This window comes from Polypterus senegalus, chromosome 15, assembly GCF_016835505.1.
Source record: "Polypterus senegalus isolate Bchr_013 chromosome 15, ASM1683550v1, whole genome shotgun sequence".
In the NCBI taxonomy this organism is placed as follows: Eukaryota; Metazoa; Chordata; class Cladistia; order Polypteriformes; family Polypteridae; genus Polypterus; species Polypterus senegalus.
In genome coordinates, this window is record NC_053168.1 from 77,940,938 (window position 1) to 77,956,825 (window position 15,888).

Sequence of the window (15,888 nt, forward strand, 5' to 3'; positions counted from 1 at the left end):
TTCTAAACAAGTTACTAAAGTTGCAACTGGAAATGCAAACATACCATGCCAGAATATTGCCATAGCATTTTAACATGCTGTATACCCATAGACCACAATGCTTATCTAATCTCTGTTTGCTGTTGTTATGTCATACGAGGTGTGGCAGAAAAGTAATGAGACTGATTTTTTATTTACCAAAGTTTTTATTTTTTTTCAAACATCAATGTTATCCCCTTCAAAGTAGTTCCCTTGGGCAGCTACACACCGATGGAGACGTTGTTCCCACTGTTGGTAGCAGCGCTGGAAGTCTTCCACCGGTATTGTCTTCAGTATGTCCATTACACTCTTTTGGATGTTTTCTAAACTCCCGAAATGACGTCCTTTGAGGACATTTTTCAGTTTAGGAAAAAGAAAAAAGTCACACGGACTGAGGTCAGGTGAATAAGGGGGCTGGGGAACCACAGGAATGCCTTTTGAGGTCAAAAATTCTGTTATGGAGAGGGCAGTTTTTTGGCACAGACCTTTCGCATGTGCAAATGTTCAGTCAAAATTTGATGAAAGGTAAATCTGTTCAAATTTAATTGTTCACTCAACATTCTTAATGTTAAACGACGGTCTGATCTCACAAGAGTGTTCACACGTTCGATGTTTTCATTGGTTTTCGAAGTTGAAGGCCTTCCTGAACGGTGTTCATCTTCAACGTGTTTTCTGCCTTCCAAAAATTATTTGTGCCAGCGAAAAACTTGAGCTCGGGATAAAGAATGTTCCCCATAGGCCTGTTTTAACTTTTCAAACGTCACACTTGCCGATTCTCCAAATTTAATGGCACAACGTTGCTCCAAATTCCGCTGTTCCATTTTGCGTGACGCACAACCAAAAACACAACTTCGCTAATAGCAGTCACAAAAATCACGTAGTTAACGGAAGGAGTTGAAACTCGCACTGACCTATGGGAGGGTACTGATACACGTGCTCTATCAAGGACAACAGCGCAGCCTTGCCAGATCGCTTGCAGTGTTGCCAGTCTCATTACTTTTCTGCCACACCTCGTATAGTAATGCAATAGTTAAAATGACAAAGATAAAGGCACATCTCAAGCATGTGGAGCCCAGTAGCTGTGGTGGTCTACATGTGCTATTTAGAACATGCAAATTAATTATGAAGCTTCAGTTACTTTCTTCTACTGAGCTCCTGAATGGATGACAGCAGTTTTGCTTTTTATTTTCTCACAGCACTAAGTCCTTGGCTCACTTTCTTTTGCACTCTCCCTGAAACCCCAGCAGTGGTTTTAAGTGCACAGACTGAAGGAAATGAGGGCAGGTGTTTTAAGAAGATGCAGATATTTCAGAATCCAAATATGAATTAGGGATGTTCAACCTGATGTCATATTTTTGATTTTCTTAACACTGATACATACCATAACTAACATCTTTTCTTGTCTTTCAGCTTTTTATTTGCCAATATCACATTTGGCTTGCAGCTGACACCAAGGGAATCTTAGTGTTGGTACCTGGAAGTCCGATGCTCAACATCATCATCAGCTCCTTTATTTTTGTTTGTGTGGCCCACGAGATCTCACAGATTACTAATGACTTGGCGCAGGTCATCATTCCTAAAGATAACTCCGCGTTACTGAAAAGACTATTTTTCTTAGCTGCATTTTTGCTGGCTCTTCTTTGGCTTTCTAATTGGGAGAAGACCCAACTTTAATTTTTCACAGAGACAAAGAAATGACCGGCTTCTCTGTCACGGTGACCCACGTTCAATAGAAGGGGAGGCATGTGTTGCACAGTAAGGTTTTTCATCAATTTTCTGGTGAACATATTGTATATAAAATGGACTATATTGAACTATAGTGAACCGTTGGAAAAAATATGATGGCAAAAATGTAAATAAAAATGTTATCTTCATTTCTATATTATTAGTTTACAAAAACAAGTGTAATATATCTAGTTCTATTTAAGTGTAAATTGAAGTTGAATTTTTTACAAAAGAAAAACGTGGATTTTTTTGTAGCCATATGACTGCTTTTCAGAAAAAAGAAAGCTGTTTTGTTTACCTATTGACTATTTATTATAAGAAATTATGTGAGCTTTGAAGCACTCTTGTGAGTGGGAGTTTGCAGTTCTCTTGTGTTGAAGGGCAGGTACCAAACGGATTGAGTGTCGGGCCACGCCACAGCAGAATTTACTGGTTAAAAGTGATGTTTCTACATTGAAAAATGCTTTAATTTAATTTTATTCTCCTTATCTCATTTTCTGGGCCTTTTCAGCTAACTTATTGAGATTCTTGTGTTTTGCATGGTGGTGCAGAATCCATTTATCCAAATGAAGAGCGAACAGTTGGTTCAACTTAATAGTCTAAAGTCTTTACAAATTAATTGTACTTTTCTATTGTAGTAGCTACACCAGAACACCAACACCATTACAGTAACAATTTTAACTGACCAATAACAATTAATAGACTACAAACGTAAGCATTCAGAATTATACCCAAACAAAAGTAAAAGTATCATTAGGCGCACATCCTTTCATGATAACTCCAGAATCCAGAGTGTCTCGTCTACAATCCAGTCAGCCAGAGGTGAAGTCCATCCAGGGTTTCAGGCATTGGGTGACAAAACCAGAAAGACCAAAGGAGATCTGAAAGGCCATGGTGTTGTGCGTCTGATGTTCAAAGACCACAGAATGAAGAGACGGCCACTGGCTGCTCATCTTCGTGTCACAGAAGACTGAAGAATCAATCGGCTTTGGGCTCCTTAACAGATATTTGTCATTTAAATAAAAAGGAATGAATTGCCAGTTATCAGGTAAATAACATTTAATTGGGGAAAAATCACATACTGGGAAATTAAGCATATTTGTTTTAAAGCAGATGTTCATGTTTTCTTCTTTCAACTTTACAGTTTGCATTTTTATACCGAATTTGAGCACTGTAATTTGTGGTATTTTACTTTAGTTTGAACGGGTATGTAAAATTCATGTGAATTAATGCTGAAGTTATATTAAATGTAAACTTTTTTTTACACAGATGACTACATGCTTTATGTTGTAAAGATATACATATTTATATGTATAAATATTGTTTACGTATTTTACATTATTGTGCACAGACCCTTCATTTGATGAATGGGTGATTATTTGTATATCTGGATTCCCCTTTTCCCAGATTATTATTATTTGAAACAAATAAATGTTTTATTCTCAAGTGTTTTGTTTTAAATAAAAGTCTTAAGTGAAATTGTTTAATTGGTAATCATTATGTGATTCACTTAATGTTAGTGATTTTCACTTACTAAGGTTGTTCGGTTTAAGTACATATTTTTTTTAAATGTATAATTCTTATGAAGTGTCTTCAGTTTTCTGATCTTTTTTATATTCTGTTGATTTTAGGGTTTTCAGTACAATAAGTAATTAAAGCATATACTCGATTCTTTTATAAATTGGTTTACCGTATATACTCACATATAAGTCGGGTCCTGAAACCTGAAAAATCGATCATGAAATCAGACCCCGACTTATACACCTGTTCAAAAATGAGACACATTTTTTTTTTTTTTTACATCTTCTTGCTTCCTCCAATCTCGCATCAGTTTTTCAGACACATCAAATTTTGTTCCAGCAGCACACTTACCCATTTCTTTCGCCACTTCAACGACTTTTAATTTAAAGCCAGCTTCATATTTTCTTCTGATCAAATGCAACATCATTGATAAGGGGTGCTCTTACGACAAATGTGTATGAGGGTGTGAAATACAAAAAACAGTGCAAACATCGCTTCAGAATAGTTTGGGTATTACCGTGTGGTCACGTAGGCGCAATACATAAAAAACAAAAGGCAGTGTGCTCCGTGGTTATTCTCTCAGGTGGACGTTAGCATATCATAATCTCTTGGACCAATAGCGTGAGTTTTACGCATTTGACATATACGACCAACATTATAAAATACCAGAAATTATACGGTAAAATCAAACCCCGAGAACTTATCCATGAATATATACAGTAAAGCCCCTATCTGTATCCATCTAAAGAGGAAAAAAAATTATAAATGTAATCACTCACATAAATTAAAATATCCAAAAGGTTAGCACTGATTCAGGATGTTCGATTAATGACTAATAACATTAGAATCACACAAACAAGCTTTTAATTTCAAGTTATTCCTTGTACACTGAAGTGAGTATTTTTTTTAACTTTAAGTAAAATTTCATGTCACAATCCCATTGTGTCATGGTAGATGGGTGAGTTTTGTTTCATATTTTTTCTTCACAGAGGGGTTGTTGACAGGTAAGCTTTCTTCCAGGTATCCTAAACAAGCACAGAGGGACTGTTTTGTGATTCTGTTTTCGAATTCCAAGCAAACCTTGTCCCGTGTTTATGTAGATGTTGCACCACCTCCGCCCTGGGGAATCATTGTTTCGTGCCATTGTGTGCTACAATATGGTATAGGATAATATGACGATAAAGCCGCTTGACTTACCTGAGTTTCAACAGCTTTCCCACTGATAAACCACAGTAAAGAAAATGGATTCAAGCAATCAAAAGAGATAGAGGTCCACATTTTCTATATGTTGTGGTTGCCCTTGTGTTTGTACTTCAAGTTGGATGAATCCATGAAGTTTTCAGGTTGGTAAAGCCTTTGAAAGGTCAAATGCTTGTCTCGCAGTTTGTGTGCTAGACATGGAAGTCAACACTGCAGGTCCCTTCTCAATGGGACACGACTGTACATCGGCGCCTTCTCCAGGTCAGTGTGCGATGAGACTAAATTCACTTTTTTTTACATGAATTGTAAGTTTAAAACCACATCTAATTCTGTGTGTTTGTGTATTTTGTGGGAATTTAATAATCAATCCAATAAACCTTTGTAACAACACTAAGATAGCTAAATATAGATCAAAAACAATTAACTGAAGGGATTACATGTAATTTACGTAATTTTTTTCTATATTATAATATATTAACATCTTTCAAAACAAAGCAAGCTAATAATAAATTCATAAAAAAAATAGGTTCGTGGAAACTCTCACCATGCAAGCATCACAAAGTTCACAATGTTACATGGCTAATTAAAAAGGAATACTTTTGTGAAGAATAGCTTTGTCCTCTTTTGATGCTTTTGTTGTGTAGTGCTTTTTAATACTTTTTACTTCCATGTTAGTGGAAATTTAGTAATGGGTCAACAATTAATTATTGAGTATGTTCAGAGTCTGATTCTACAATGTTCAAAACATCAAAACAATTCAGCTTGGTGATGGTGTGCATGTGCGTGCATGTGTCGGTGGAAAATCTAAGTTGATTTTCACCCTGTAAAATTGCAGTTTGTCGTAAAATTATGCATTTTTTGCATTGTGTATTGGTCCTGCATGACTAGATCCCTGCAAAGATTACCATTTTAGAACAAGCAGTTTCTAAGATATCCACTGTGAATGCAGAGTCCTATGTACAATGATAACTTGCAATAAAAATGCAAACAGGTTACATTGTGATTGTCATGTTGCAGGCTTCAGGTATATTGTGTTTGGTCCAGTTTGATCCATTACAGAAATCCCTCGTTTATCGCGGCCGCGATAACTGAATTTCCGCGAAGTAGGGACACCATATTTATTTAATTATCTAACGTGTATTTGGACGTTTTTAAATCCTCCCTGTACTGTTTACAACCCACCCTTTACTCTATTAATAACAGGGACAACTGTTAAGCAATATGAAATCGGTAGATAAGTTTACAGTTACTGTATAGCGAAGTACACATACCTATATATGACGTGATGATGGTGATGAATATGCTGTGCAGTAAAAATGATGACGATGAAGGTGATGATAACTTTTACTGCACAGCCGATGACTGTATTTTACGTCTCTTCAGACGGCGGTGCCATTTCCTGGGGCACCTCTTCCACAGTTTCCGAAGGTGTATCCGTAGTAGTAGTAGGAACTGGCTCTTTTTTGCGAGGCTGCAAAAACATTGTGATCGGCAGTTGCTGCCGCTGCTTCTTTTTCCGTTCAAAGAGCAGCTTGTAGGCGGTCATGACGTCATCGACCTTGTTGCAAAATTGGACCAATCGAACCATATCGTCGTCCCATTCCTGTGACCGCTCTTGCAGATCCTTAGCCAGTCTGCAGCCACAGCCACGAATGTTCTTCCTTCCTTCAACATATCCATAAGTTTCACCTTCTCAGCGATTGTCATCATTCTTCGTTGGCATTTAGGCTCAGCACCAGTCTTGGAAGAAGGAGCACGTTTGGGAGCCAATGCAGGGGGTGAAAATTGAAGCGAAGTTCAACACAAAGAAACCACAAAAAAATCACACACAGTACAGTGTAAAGTAAACCGCTCGGCGAGAAAGCTTGAAGCAAAATGGCTGGGACAGAGAGACAAGGGGAGGTGCTGTGGGATCTGGGCATCAGTCAAAGCACCAATCACGGGCCCGATTAGAAAGCAGGAACTTGTGATTTGTCATCTCCCTCCCATGTACCAACCACAGCCCGTGTTACAACGCACTTAGTCACCGAACTTGTTTTGTTGTTCGTAGACTAGGAAATACTACTACTATATTTAAAAACCCGCGAAGTCGTAAATCCGCGAAAAGTGAACTGCGAAGTTGCGAGGGATTACTGTACTTATCACCATGTCCTTCAAAAAAGTTAGGCTGATATCCAACACTAACTATTGCAGAAATGTAACTGGCCTTTTTGCAGTTTACACCTTTAGACCTAATAATTTGCACATTTTTTGCATGAATAGTTTGAGATACATAATTTAAGATATACATTGTAAGAGACCAGACATACAATGATAAAGAGTCGGGGCATCCTTGCTTGTGATCCACTTCAACTGGAAGCAAAGGAAAAATGCGAGGAAATACACAAGAAATGCGCAGATGTATTTTCAGACCGACTTCTCAAAGTGAACTCAGCTAAGCTTCGAGGATATCGAGCAGGAAGACCACGTCCAGGTGGCTAGAAACTGGAAGTGACGTCAGTGGTGGTAAAGCCAACAATCATCTGGGGCCTCATGCATAACGCTGTGCGTAGAATTCGCACTATAACATGACGTAAGCACAAAAGCCGAAGTGTGCTTACGCAGAGAAAAATCTAGATGCAAGAATCTGTGTGTACTCCAACTTCCACGTTCTTCCGCTCCATAAATCCCGGTCAGAATGAAAAGAGCAAGAGGGAAAATGGAAGAATTTCAGCGAAAACCAAGTGGAGGCAAGGAAAAACGTACTATTTGTTGGTTTAAATAGTGGTATAAACAACAAAAGGAAGCTGATTGCCTGACATAGTCACACAGTGCCCAAAATAAAAAAGAAGTTGTTACATATCAAAGTCGCCGTGAAATGGCGAGTTGTAGCCCACCATCTGAGTGTCATATGAAAGCTCATTAGGATACAGAGAAAAAAAAGGCAAACAGTAGGAAAAAAGCACGAAATGTCAACTTCAATCTTGAAATTTCGACTTTAATTACGTAGTTTATTTTGTCATTAATGTAGAACATCATAAACTTCATCTTAAAATTGTTTAATTAACCAGTTTCTCAAATCACATCGTAATTAAAGTAGCACTTTAAATGCTTTGTTTTGTATTTGATCTTTTGCTCTATGTGTGTGAATCACTACGTGCTTTCGCTTTCTCTTTCTCAGACAGGACACAGAATCATTACATTCGTGATATTACAGCTCTCTGAATAATTAAAATACTGAGATGTATACGCAATATCTTTTTCATGATGATAGGAGTTAAAGCATGTTATTAAACATGGGAACACGGTGCGTGATTGTGCGCGACCTTCGATGAAATTATTGTAGCAGTACTGTCTCTTTCAAACGTACTAATCTCCAATTCCTGTCCTTACTTTTCTTTCTCCACATACCCAATCGCCACGCAATCAGCTCTGTAATAGACGTTAAGCCATCTGTAAGCTTACAACGACGATTCTTGAAAACGTTTAAGGAACATTGGAATATCGTTGTAGTACAAGTTTAATTATTCTATCCATCTATCCTTCCAGTGTCGCGTCAGCCCCAGAAAGAATAGAGCACAAGGTAGGATCAATCCGTGAACTAGCTAGCGCTGCAGAACCGTGTCCTCATATGTTTAATTATTAACAATACAGATTATTTAAATGAAGTTAAAGTTTTATCTATATAATATAATCAACATATTTTGGTGCATTTCATCTTAAAAATGATATCATCATCATATGTAAATACGCGCTTTATAAAGTGGCGCAGGTTGTGCAATATTATAACAGTAGTGCAAGTTTACAGTGAGGTGATTGTACTTATAAGTACAAACAGTTCTACAAGGAGCACTTGATGGACTGATTGACTGTTTCTGAACCGTGAGGCCCGTACAGGAAAGGCTTTGAAACGTTTTGCCGTGGCTGAGGCAGGGTGGGCTTGATGCTGCATACTGCTTTTTCTCTTTCCAATCAGCTGCTGCTGTGATTCCCCACTCAGATACAGTGATATAAATACTCTGAGTGGTGCAGTGAGAGTAATATGGAAAAAGATGATCCGCTGTGGCAACCCTTAAAGGGAGCAGCTGAAAGAAGAAAAAAAAGGTGCAGTGAGAGTAAAAACGCTAAAGCAGTTATGGTATTTGGAATACTATGGCTATTCCCTGGATCATTATATTGTTACAAGTTAATTACAATCAGATGCATTACACTAATAAACAATATGCGGTTAGTTTCAGTGTATTTGTAAAGCCGCGGCAGGAATGTGGCTCTAAGAAATAAAGATAAACCACACAGTAACAATAGCACTGCTTTGACGCTGGGTGCCGCCAGTCTGCAAAACCGAGCGGAGACCTTGTGTACAACATGGTATGAGGTACCGTGGAAAATTGTGTGGCTTTACAACAAGTGTAGGTTTTATACATCGCGATTTGAACATGGAAAAGTTCTTACGCAACATTTCTGTGCGTACGCAAAGTTTATGCATGAGGCCCCTGATCTGCAGAGGGAGGTAGAGAAGAGACATTATCACACAGTGCCAACCCTTGGAGCGGCAGAGAATTACGATTAATAGAGCCCTTAATCTGTCCCATATGCATGCACACATGATAGCATATACACACTCCAAGAAATTTATAAGTGAAGATAGCTGACCGCTTGTTTACTAAAACAGAGCACATATTAGATGGCGAAGTGACAGAAATGAACACACACACTCTCCACAAAAGACCTGTAAAGGTTGACTTCCCCAGAGGTTTTAAGCCTTCCCTGTCCCAATCTGTCTGTTTATGCTGCTAGTTGACTACATTTGATCCAATGTATTATTGAAGATCTTCATTTGATTTGGTTTCCTGTTTATTTTACTCTACACTTGTGCACATAATCAATATAAGTTTATGTACTTTATTGCATATTATTATACAGCACCCTCAGTTGTATTGTAAAATCTTCCCTTGATGAATTTCCTGCGGTATCACTAAAAAGTATTTTACGTAAAAGAACTGCCTAGACCATCCCATACAAATTTTTTTCATTGGAAGTGAAAGGAGAGAGGTGGAGTAAACGTGATCCACTGTTGGCTAACTAACGGGTTAACACGTCGATGTGTCACTTTGAAATTTTATGGCGAAGGCTAACGGGTGCAGTGTGAGTTGGGTGGTGGCCAAAGGCAGGGACCTTGGCAGTCTGATCCTCGGCTACAGAAACTGGCTCTAGGGACATGGAATGTCACCTCTCTGAAAGGGAAGGAGCCTAAGCTAGTGCGTGAGGTCGACAGGTTCTGGCTAGATATAGTCGAACTCACCTCGACGCACAGCTTGGACTCTGGAACCAATCTCCTTGAGAGGGGCTGGACTCTCTACCACTCTGGAGTTGCCCCCGGTAAGATGTGCCGATCGGGTGTGGGCATACTTATTGCCCCCCGACTTGGAGCCTGTTCATTGAGGTTTACCCCAGTGGACGAGAGGGTAGCCTCCTTCCGCCTTCATGTGGGGGACATGTACTAACTGTTGTTTGTGTGTGTGCACCAAACAGCAGTTTGGGGTATCCACCCTTTTTGGAGTCCCTGGAGGGGGTGCTAGAAGGCATACCTTCTGGGGACTCCCTTGTTCTGCTGGGAGACTTCAATGCTAAGGTGGGGAATGACAGTGAGACCTGGAAGGATGTGATTGGGAGGAATGGCCCCCCCGATCTGAACCCGAGCGGTGTTTTGTTATTGGACTTCTGTGCTCATCACAGATTGTCCATAACGAACACCATGTTCACGCATAGGGGTGTTCATATGTGCACTTGGCACCAGGACACCCTAGGCCTCAGTTCGATGATCGACTTTTATGGTCGTGTCGTCGGACCTGTGGCCACATGTCTTGGACACTCGGGTGACGAGAGGGGCAGAGCTGTCAACAGATCACCACCTGGTGGTGAGTAGGCTTCAATGGTGGGGAAGGATGCCGGTCAGGCCTGGTAGGCCCAAACATGTGAGGGTCTGTTGGGAATGTCTGGCAGAGTCCCCTGTCAGAAGTAGCTTCAGCTCCCACCTCCGGCAGAACTTCGACCACTTCCTGAGGGAGGTGGGGGACATTGAGTCCGAATGGGCCATGTTCCGTGACTCTATTGTTGAGGTGGCTGACCGGAGCTGTGGACGTAAGGTGGTCGGTGCCTGTCGTGGCGGCAATCTTTTTGTCCTGTGGGACTCTGGAGGCAGCTGATAGGTACCGGCATGCCAAGTGGAATGCGGCTTTGGTGGTTGCTGAAGCAAAAACTCGGGCATGGGAGGAGTTTGGGGAGGCCATGGAGAACGACTTTTGGACGGCTTCGAGGAGATTTTGGTTCACCACCCGGCATCTCAGGAGGGGGAAGCAGTGCAGTGTCAACACTGTATATGGTGGGGATGGTGCGCTGCTGACCTCGACTCGGGACATTGTGGGTCGGTGGGGGGAGTACTTCGAAGACCTCCTCAATCCCACTAATATGCCTTACAATGAGGAAGCAGAGCCTGGGGACTCGGGGGGTGGGCTCCCCCATCTCTGGGGCTGAGGTCACCGAGGTGGTCAAAAAAATCCTTGGTGGCAGGGCCCCGGAGGTGGATGAGATATGCCTGGAGTTACTCAAGGCTCTGGATGCTGTAGGACTGTCTTGGTTGACATGCCCCTGCAATATCACATGGACATCAGGGACAGTGCCTCTGGATTGGCAGACTGGGGTGGTGGTCCCCCTCTTTAAGAAAGGGGACCGGAAGGTGTGTTCCAACTACAGAGGGATCACACTCCTCAGCCTCTCTGGAAAAGTCTATTCGGGGGTCCTGGAGAGAAGGGTCCGTTGGATAGTCGAACCTCGGATTCAGGAGGAATAGTGTGGTTTTCGTTCTGTTCGTGGAACAGTGGACCAGCTCTACACCTTTAGCAGGGTCCTGGAGGGTGCATGGGAGTTTGCCCAACCAGTCTACACGTGTTTTGTGGACTTGGAAAAGGCGTTTGACCGTGTCCCTCGGGGAATCCTGTGGGAGGTACTCCGAGAGTATGGGGTACCGGACCCCCTGGTAAGGGCTGTTCGGTCCCTGTACGATCAATGTCAGAGCTTGGTCTGCATTGCAGGCAGTAAGTTGAACCCATTTCCAGTGAGAGTTGGACTTCGCCAGGGCTGCCTTTTGTCACAAATTCTATGAATTTTATGGACAGAATTTCTAGGCGCAGCCAGGGCGTTGAGGGGGTCCGGTTTGGTGAACTCAGGATTGGGTCACTGCTTTTTGCAGATGATGTTGTCCAGTTTGCTTCAGCAGGCCGTGATCTTCAGCTCTCTCTGGATCGGTTTCGCAGCTGAGTGTGAAGCGGCTGGGATGGGAATCAGCACCTCAAAATCCGAGACCATGGTCCTCAGCCGAAAAAGGGTGGAATGCCCCCTCTGGGTTGGGAGCGAGACCCTGCCCCAAGTGGAGGAGTTCAAGTATCTCGGGATCTTGTTCACGAGTGAGGGAAGAATGGAGTGTGAGATGGGCAGATGGATTGGTGCGGCATCCGCAGTGATGCGGGCTCTGCATCGGTCTGTCGTGGCGAAAAAGGAGCTGAGCCGCAAGGCAAAGCTCTCAATTTACCAGTCAATCTATGTTCCTACCCTCACCTATGGTCATGAGCTATGGGTAGTGACCGAAAGAACAAGATCACGAATACAAGCGGCTGAAATGAGGTTCCTCCGCAGGGTGTCTGGGCTTTGCCTTAAAGATAGGGTGAGAAGCTCAGTCATCCGGGAGGGACTCAGAGTAGAGCCACTGCTCCTCCGCATCGAGAGGAGTCAGATGAGGTGGCTCGGGCATCTGATCAGGATGCCTCCTGGACTCCTCCCTGGTGAGGTGTTCCGGGCACATCTAACCGGGAGGAGGCCCCGGGGAAGACCCAGGACACGCTGGAGGGACTATGTCTCTCGACTGGCCTGGGAACGCCTTGAGATTCTCCCGGAAGAGCTAGAAGAAGTGGCCGGGGAGAGGGGAGTCTGGGCATCTCTGCTCAAGCTGCTGCCCCCGTGTTTCTTCAAGGTGTTCTATTGACTCAGCTGGAATGAAGGATGGACGTCCAGAGCAGGGTACTGCATCACCTGAACTGGAGTGTAGTAGAGTCTGTTCCACCTGTTCTTCGATAGTTTCAAAACAGTTTCATCTATATCGGAGTCTAAAAGGGCCGCCAACATTGTAATTTCTTCCGATAAATCTTCAATTCTCTCTCTGAAATACGTAATATCTTCGGCAGAATCCATTTAATCGGCAGTAGTAAGCATTTTTCTAATTAACTCTTGTGCTATCGATTCACCAATCAGTAACTAGAGGGCGTGTTAGAGCCCACCCTCTCAACTTTGACGAGTGAAAGTGACAGTTTTATTTCAAGCCGTATTTCATGACGGTTTGCAGGAATGTTACGGACAAAATGAAATAAATAAATAAGCAACGAAAAACATATTTCGTGACACATTTATTTATTAAGGCTCTCATTTCATGACACATTTATTTATTTATGCTCACATTTCACAGTACTTTTATTTATTTACGCATGTATTTATTTATTTCATTTTGTCCGAAATATTCCTCCATACGCAACAGCATCAGAATGCAAATAATTTTATCTTTCTTCACTCAACAAGCGAAACCGAACGTTTTTTTCTCCCTGTGATGATTTCTCACACTGACACCTGGTGGAACCCTCCAGATTTATTTAAAGTATCCACACAAGTATAGTCAGTGCACTGTTTGCGTAGCAGCAGCGTCCTCAAGCTCATGCATCACGTAGCGTTAAGTATATCCCCGGCCTTATACTTCCAAGGGTGCTGCGTTCTAATCACCTGCAACCATTCGAGTGCCGAAGCAGAACAGATGGCTAATTAGACAATCAGCTTGCCGACCACGTGCAAACCCTGCAGCCTCCAAACTCAGCAACTTCGCGAGCATCCATGGAACCTGAGTACACTGTTGTTCTTGTTTTTTCTCTTAAACTTGGGTTACATTGTTCAATGCCGGCATGGACTGAGTGTTCGGCAGGGTTGTAGAGTCCAGCGGCTGTCAGTGAAGAAAGATTCACTGATCTTGACTTTGCTGATGATACTGTGATCTTCGTGGAGACAATGGAGGCGTTCGAGAGACTGAGTGAGGGGTCTGAGTGTCTGGGTTTATGAGTGTCCCGGATAAAAATCAAGATCCAGGCCTTTAATGACTTCTTGGGCACAGCCATCAGTGGTGTATCTGTCTGCAGAGAGAGTGTTGACCTTGTTGAGAGGTTTACTTACCTTGGCAGTGGCATTCATGTCTCTGGTGACTCTTCCTATGAAGTCAGTAGATGGACTGGGAAAGCATGGGAGGTCAGGAGGTTGCTGGAAAGGGGTGTGTGGTGCTCTTGATATTAATGCAAAATTACAAAGGTCCAAGACTTTAGAGTCCTGATGCTTCCTGTTTTGCTATATGGTTGTGAGACATGGATGCTATCCAGTGACCAGAGACGAAGACTGGAATCCTTTGGTACTGTGTCTCTACAGAGAATCCTGGGGCACTGCTGGTTTAACTTTCTGTCGAACGAGTGGTTCCTCACGGAGTCCTGAATGACATATATTACCTGCATTGTGAAAGTGGCCAGAACAAAAATGTGTAACCCCTGCAGCCCTCCAGGGTGTCCTCACATTTTTCCTAATAGGCCCACCGCCACCATTTTGTTTTTCGTTCAGCTGCACTACTTTGCCAAGATTTTCCCAGTAATGGACCTGGCTTATGTGGTCGTGAGCCTGTCAGTCATTACACAACAGGTTAAAATCAATAATATCTAACTGTAGAATCGTAGAGCCATACGTCAACATAGTTTTTGACTACAGTTTCTGGGCGGAAGTAAGATTAGGGTAACACAAGGTTAGGAGTTTGTGTAGGATTAGAGGTCTGTGTGGTTAGTGTGTAGTAGAGACGTGAGGTAGTGTCACTCTTCTCCATGATACTGCTGCTCATTATATCAATTGACTTTTGCCAAAAACTGTAGTGATGTAAGGTTTTGTGGCTCAGTAGTTGGATGCTTCTTGAAAAAAAGGTTATTCTAGTTTTTCTTCTTCTCTTTCAAATCCCTTTTCACTTTTTTTTGTGAACTCATGTTTGTTTTTTTACTGAGTTTGAACTTGTCTTATGGTTTTTTGGCTTTCTGAATTTGAGGTTGTTATTTTGTTCTCCTGTTTCAGACCCTTGTTTCATTTATTTTTTTTTTCTCTAAACATTTTTACCAGTCATTCTCATTTTCTCTTGCCCTTTCGGCAAAATAGTCTTAATCTAATTACCTATTACCATTTATTAATTATAATTGTTAAGATCTAGTCTCTGACTTGAATTCAATAGAAGCTGATGTCAATACAGATCAAAGTATCACCTCATCTCAACCTCCATACGGAGAAGCTGTAAACTTGAGAGATGTCACAGGGTGAGCATAAAGGATCTGATGGCTACCTATGTCTGTACCATTTGAGAATGTAAGAGACTCTGAGGAATGTAAAGTGGAACAGATTAAATATTCCAGTATTCACCTGGTAGTACTGCAGTCACTGCTGCCCAGCGATATCCATTAAACCCTATCAAAGGAGTGGCTCGTCTAAAGATGGAAATGGCAAAGATCCAGAACAAGGATAAAAGTTACAAGCTTACCCAAGGATGGGAGTGCCTAAGATTTGGATCAAGTATAAAAGTAAGTGCAAAAGGAACAGACCTGTACTGACTCCATATAATGAGAAATGTTTAATTGCTTTTATTTAAGTTGCATGAACTCTTACATCTCATGCTGAGTCATGGCAAGTTTAGGTACTGGGACATTCTGGATGCTGTGGAGAATTTACTTAGACCTCTTATTTCTATTGCTATTTAAATGTTGGACAGGTTTCATTAAACTGAGTGGAAAAGGCACGAGGTGGACTAAAGATTTATGTGAATAGGCAATGGTGAAAAAGGGAGCAAAGTACAATTAAAACTAAATGTGTAATCCAGGCATTAAAACGCTGACCGCATTCGTCCCACGTTACTGCCCAGGGAGATCAGTTACATCACCCTGATAGAATCAGCAACAGAAATGATTCCCTGTTAACAATATCTTAATGATGAATCATTCTGAATGCTGATGACTTCAAACAAGGAATCAAACCACAATCAGTTTGTTCCATTTATAGATATTTCAAGGCAGACCTGCTCTATTGAAATGTTAATGAGTTTAAATATCTATCTATCTATCTATCTATCTATCTATCTATCTATCTATCTATCTATCTATCTATCTATCTATCTATCTATCTATCTATCTATCTATCAGTCTGAAAGTGATTGACAACCCTTAAAAAATCCGTACCATCATTATTTTATTTTAATTAATGATCAGGAAAATGATTGGACTCCTAAATTTTAAAAATATGTTATGTTTTCTCTGTGAAATATATATACAGGTAGTCCCCAGG

General features: G+C 41.5%; 1 protein-coding gene across 2 annotated transcripts in view; it reads left to right on the top strand.

The window, feature by feature from the left end:
- Positions 1 to 1,843, top strand: part of casd1 (CAS1 domain containing 1) — a 59,775-nt gene extending 57,932 nt beyond the window's left edge. For both annotated transcript variants that reach the window (XM_039736705.1, XM_039736706.1), the window contains exon 18: positions 1,429 to 1,843. In XM_039736705.1, the coding sequence (XP_039592639.1) occupies positions 1,429 to 1,692 (264 nt within the window). In that variant the 3' untranslated portion in view covers positions 1,693 to 1,843. The remainder of the gene's footprint in view (positions 1 to 1,428) is intronic.
- The last annotated feature ends 14,045 nt before the right edge of the window (positions 1,844 to 15,888 follow it).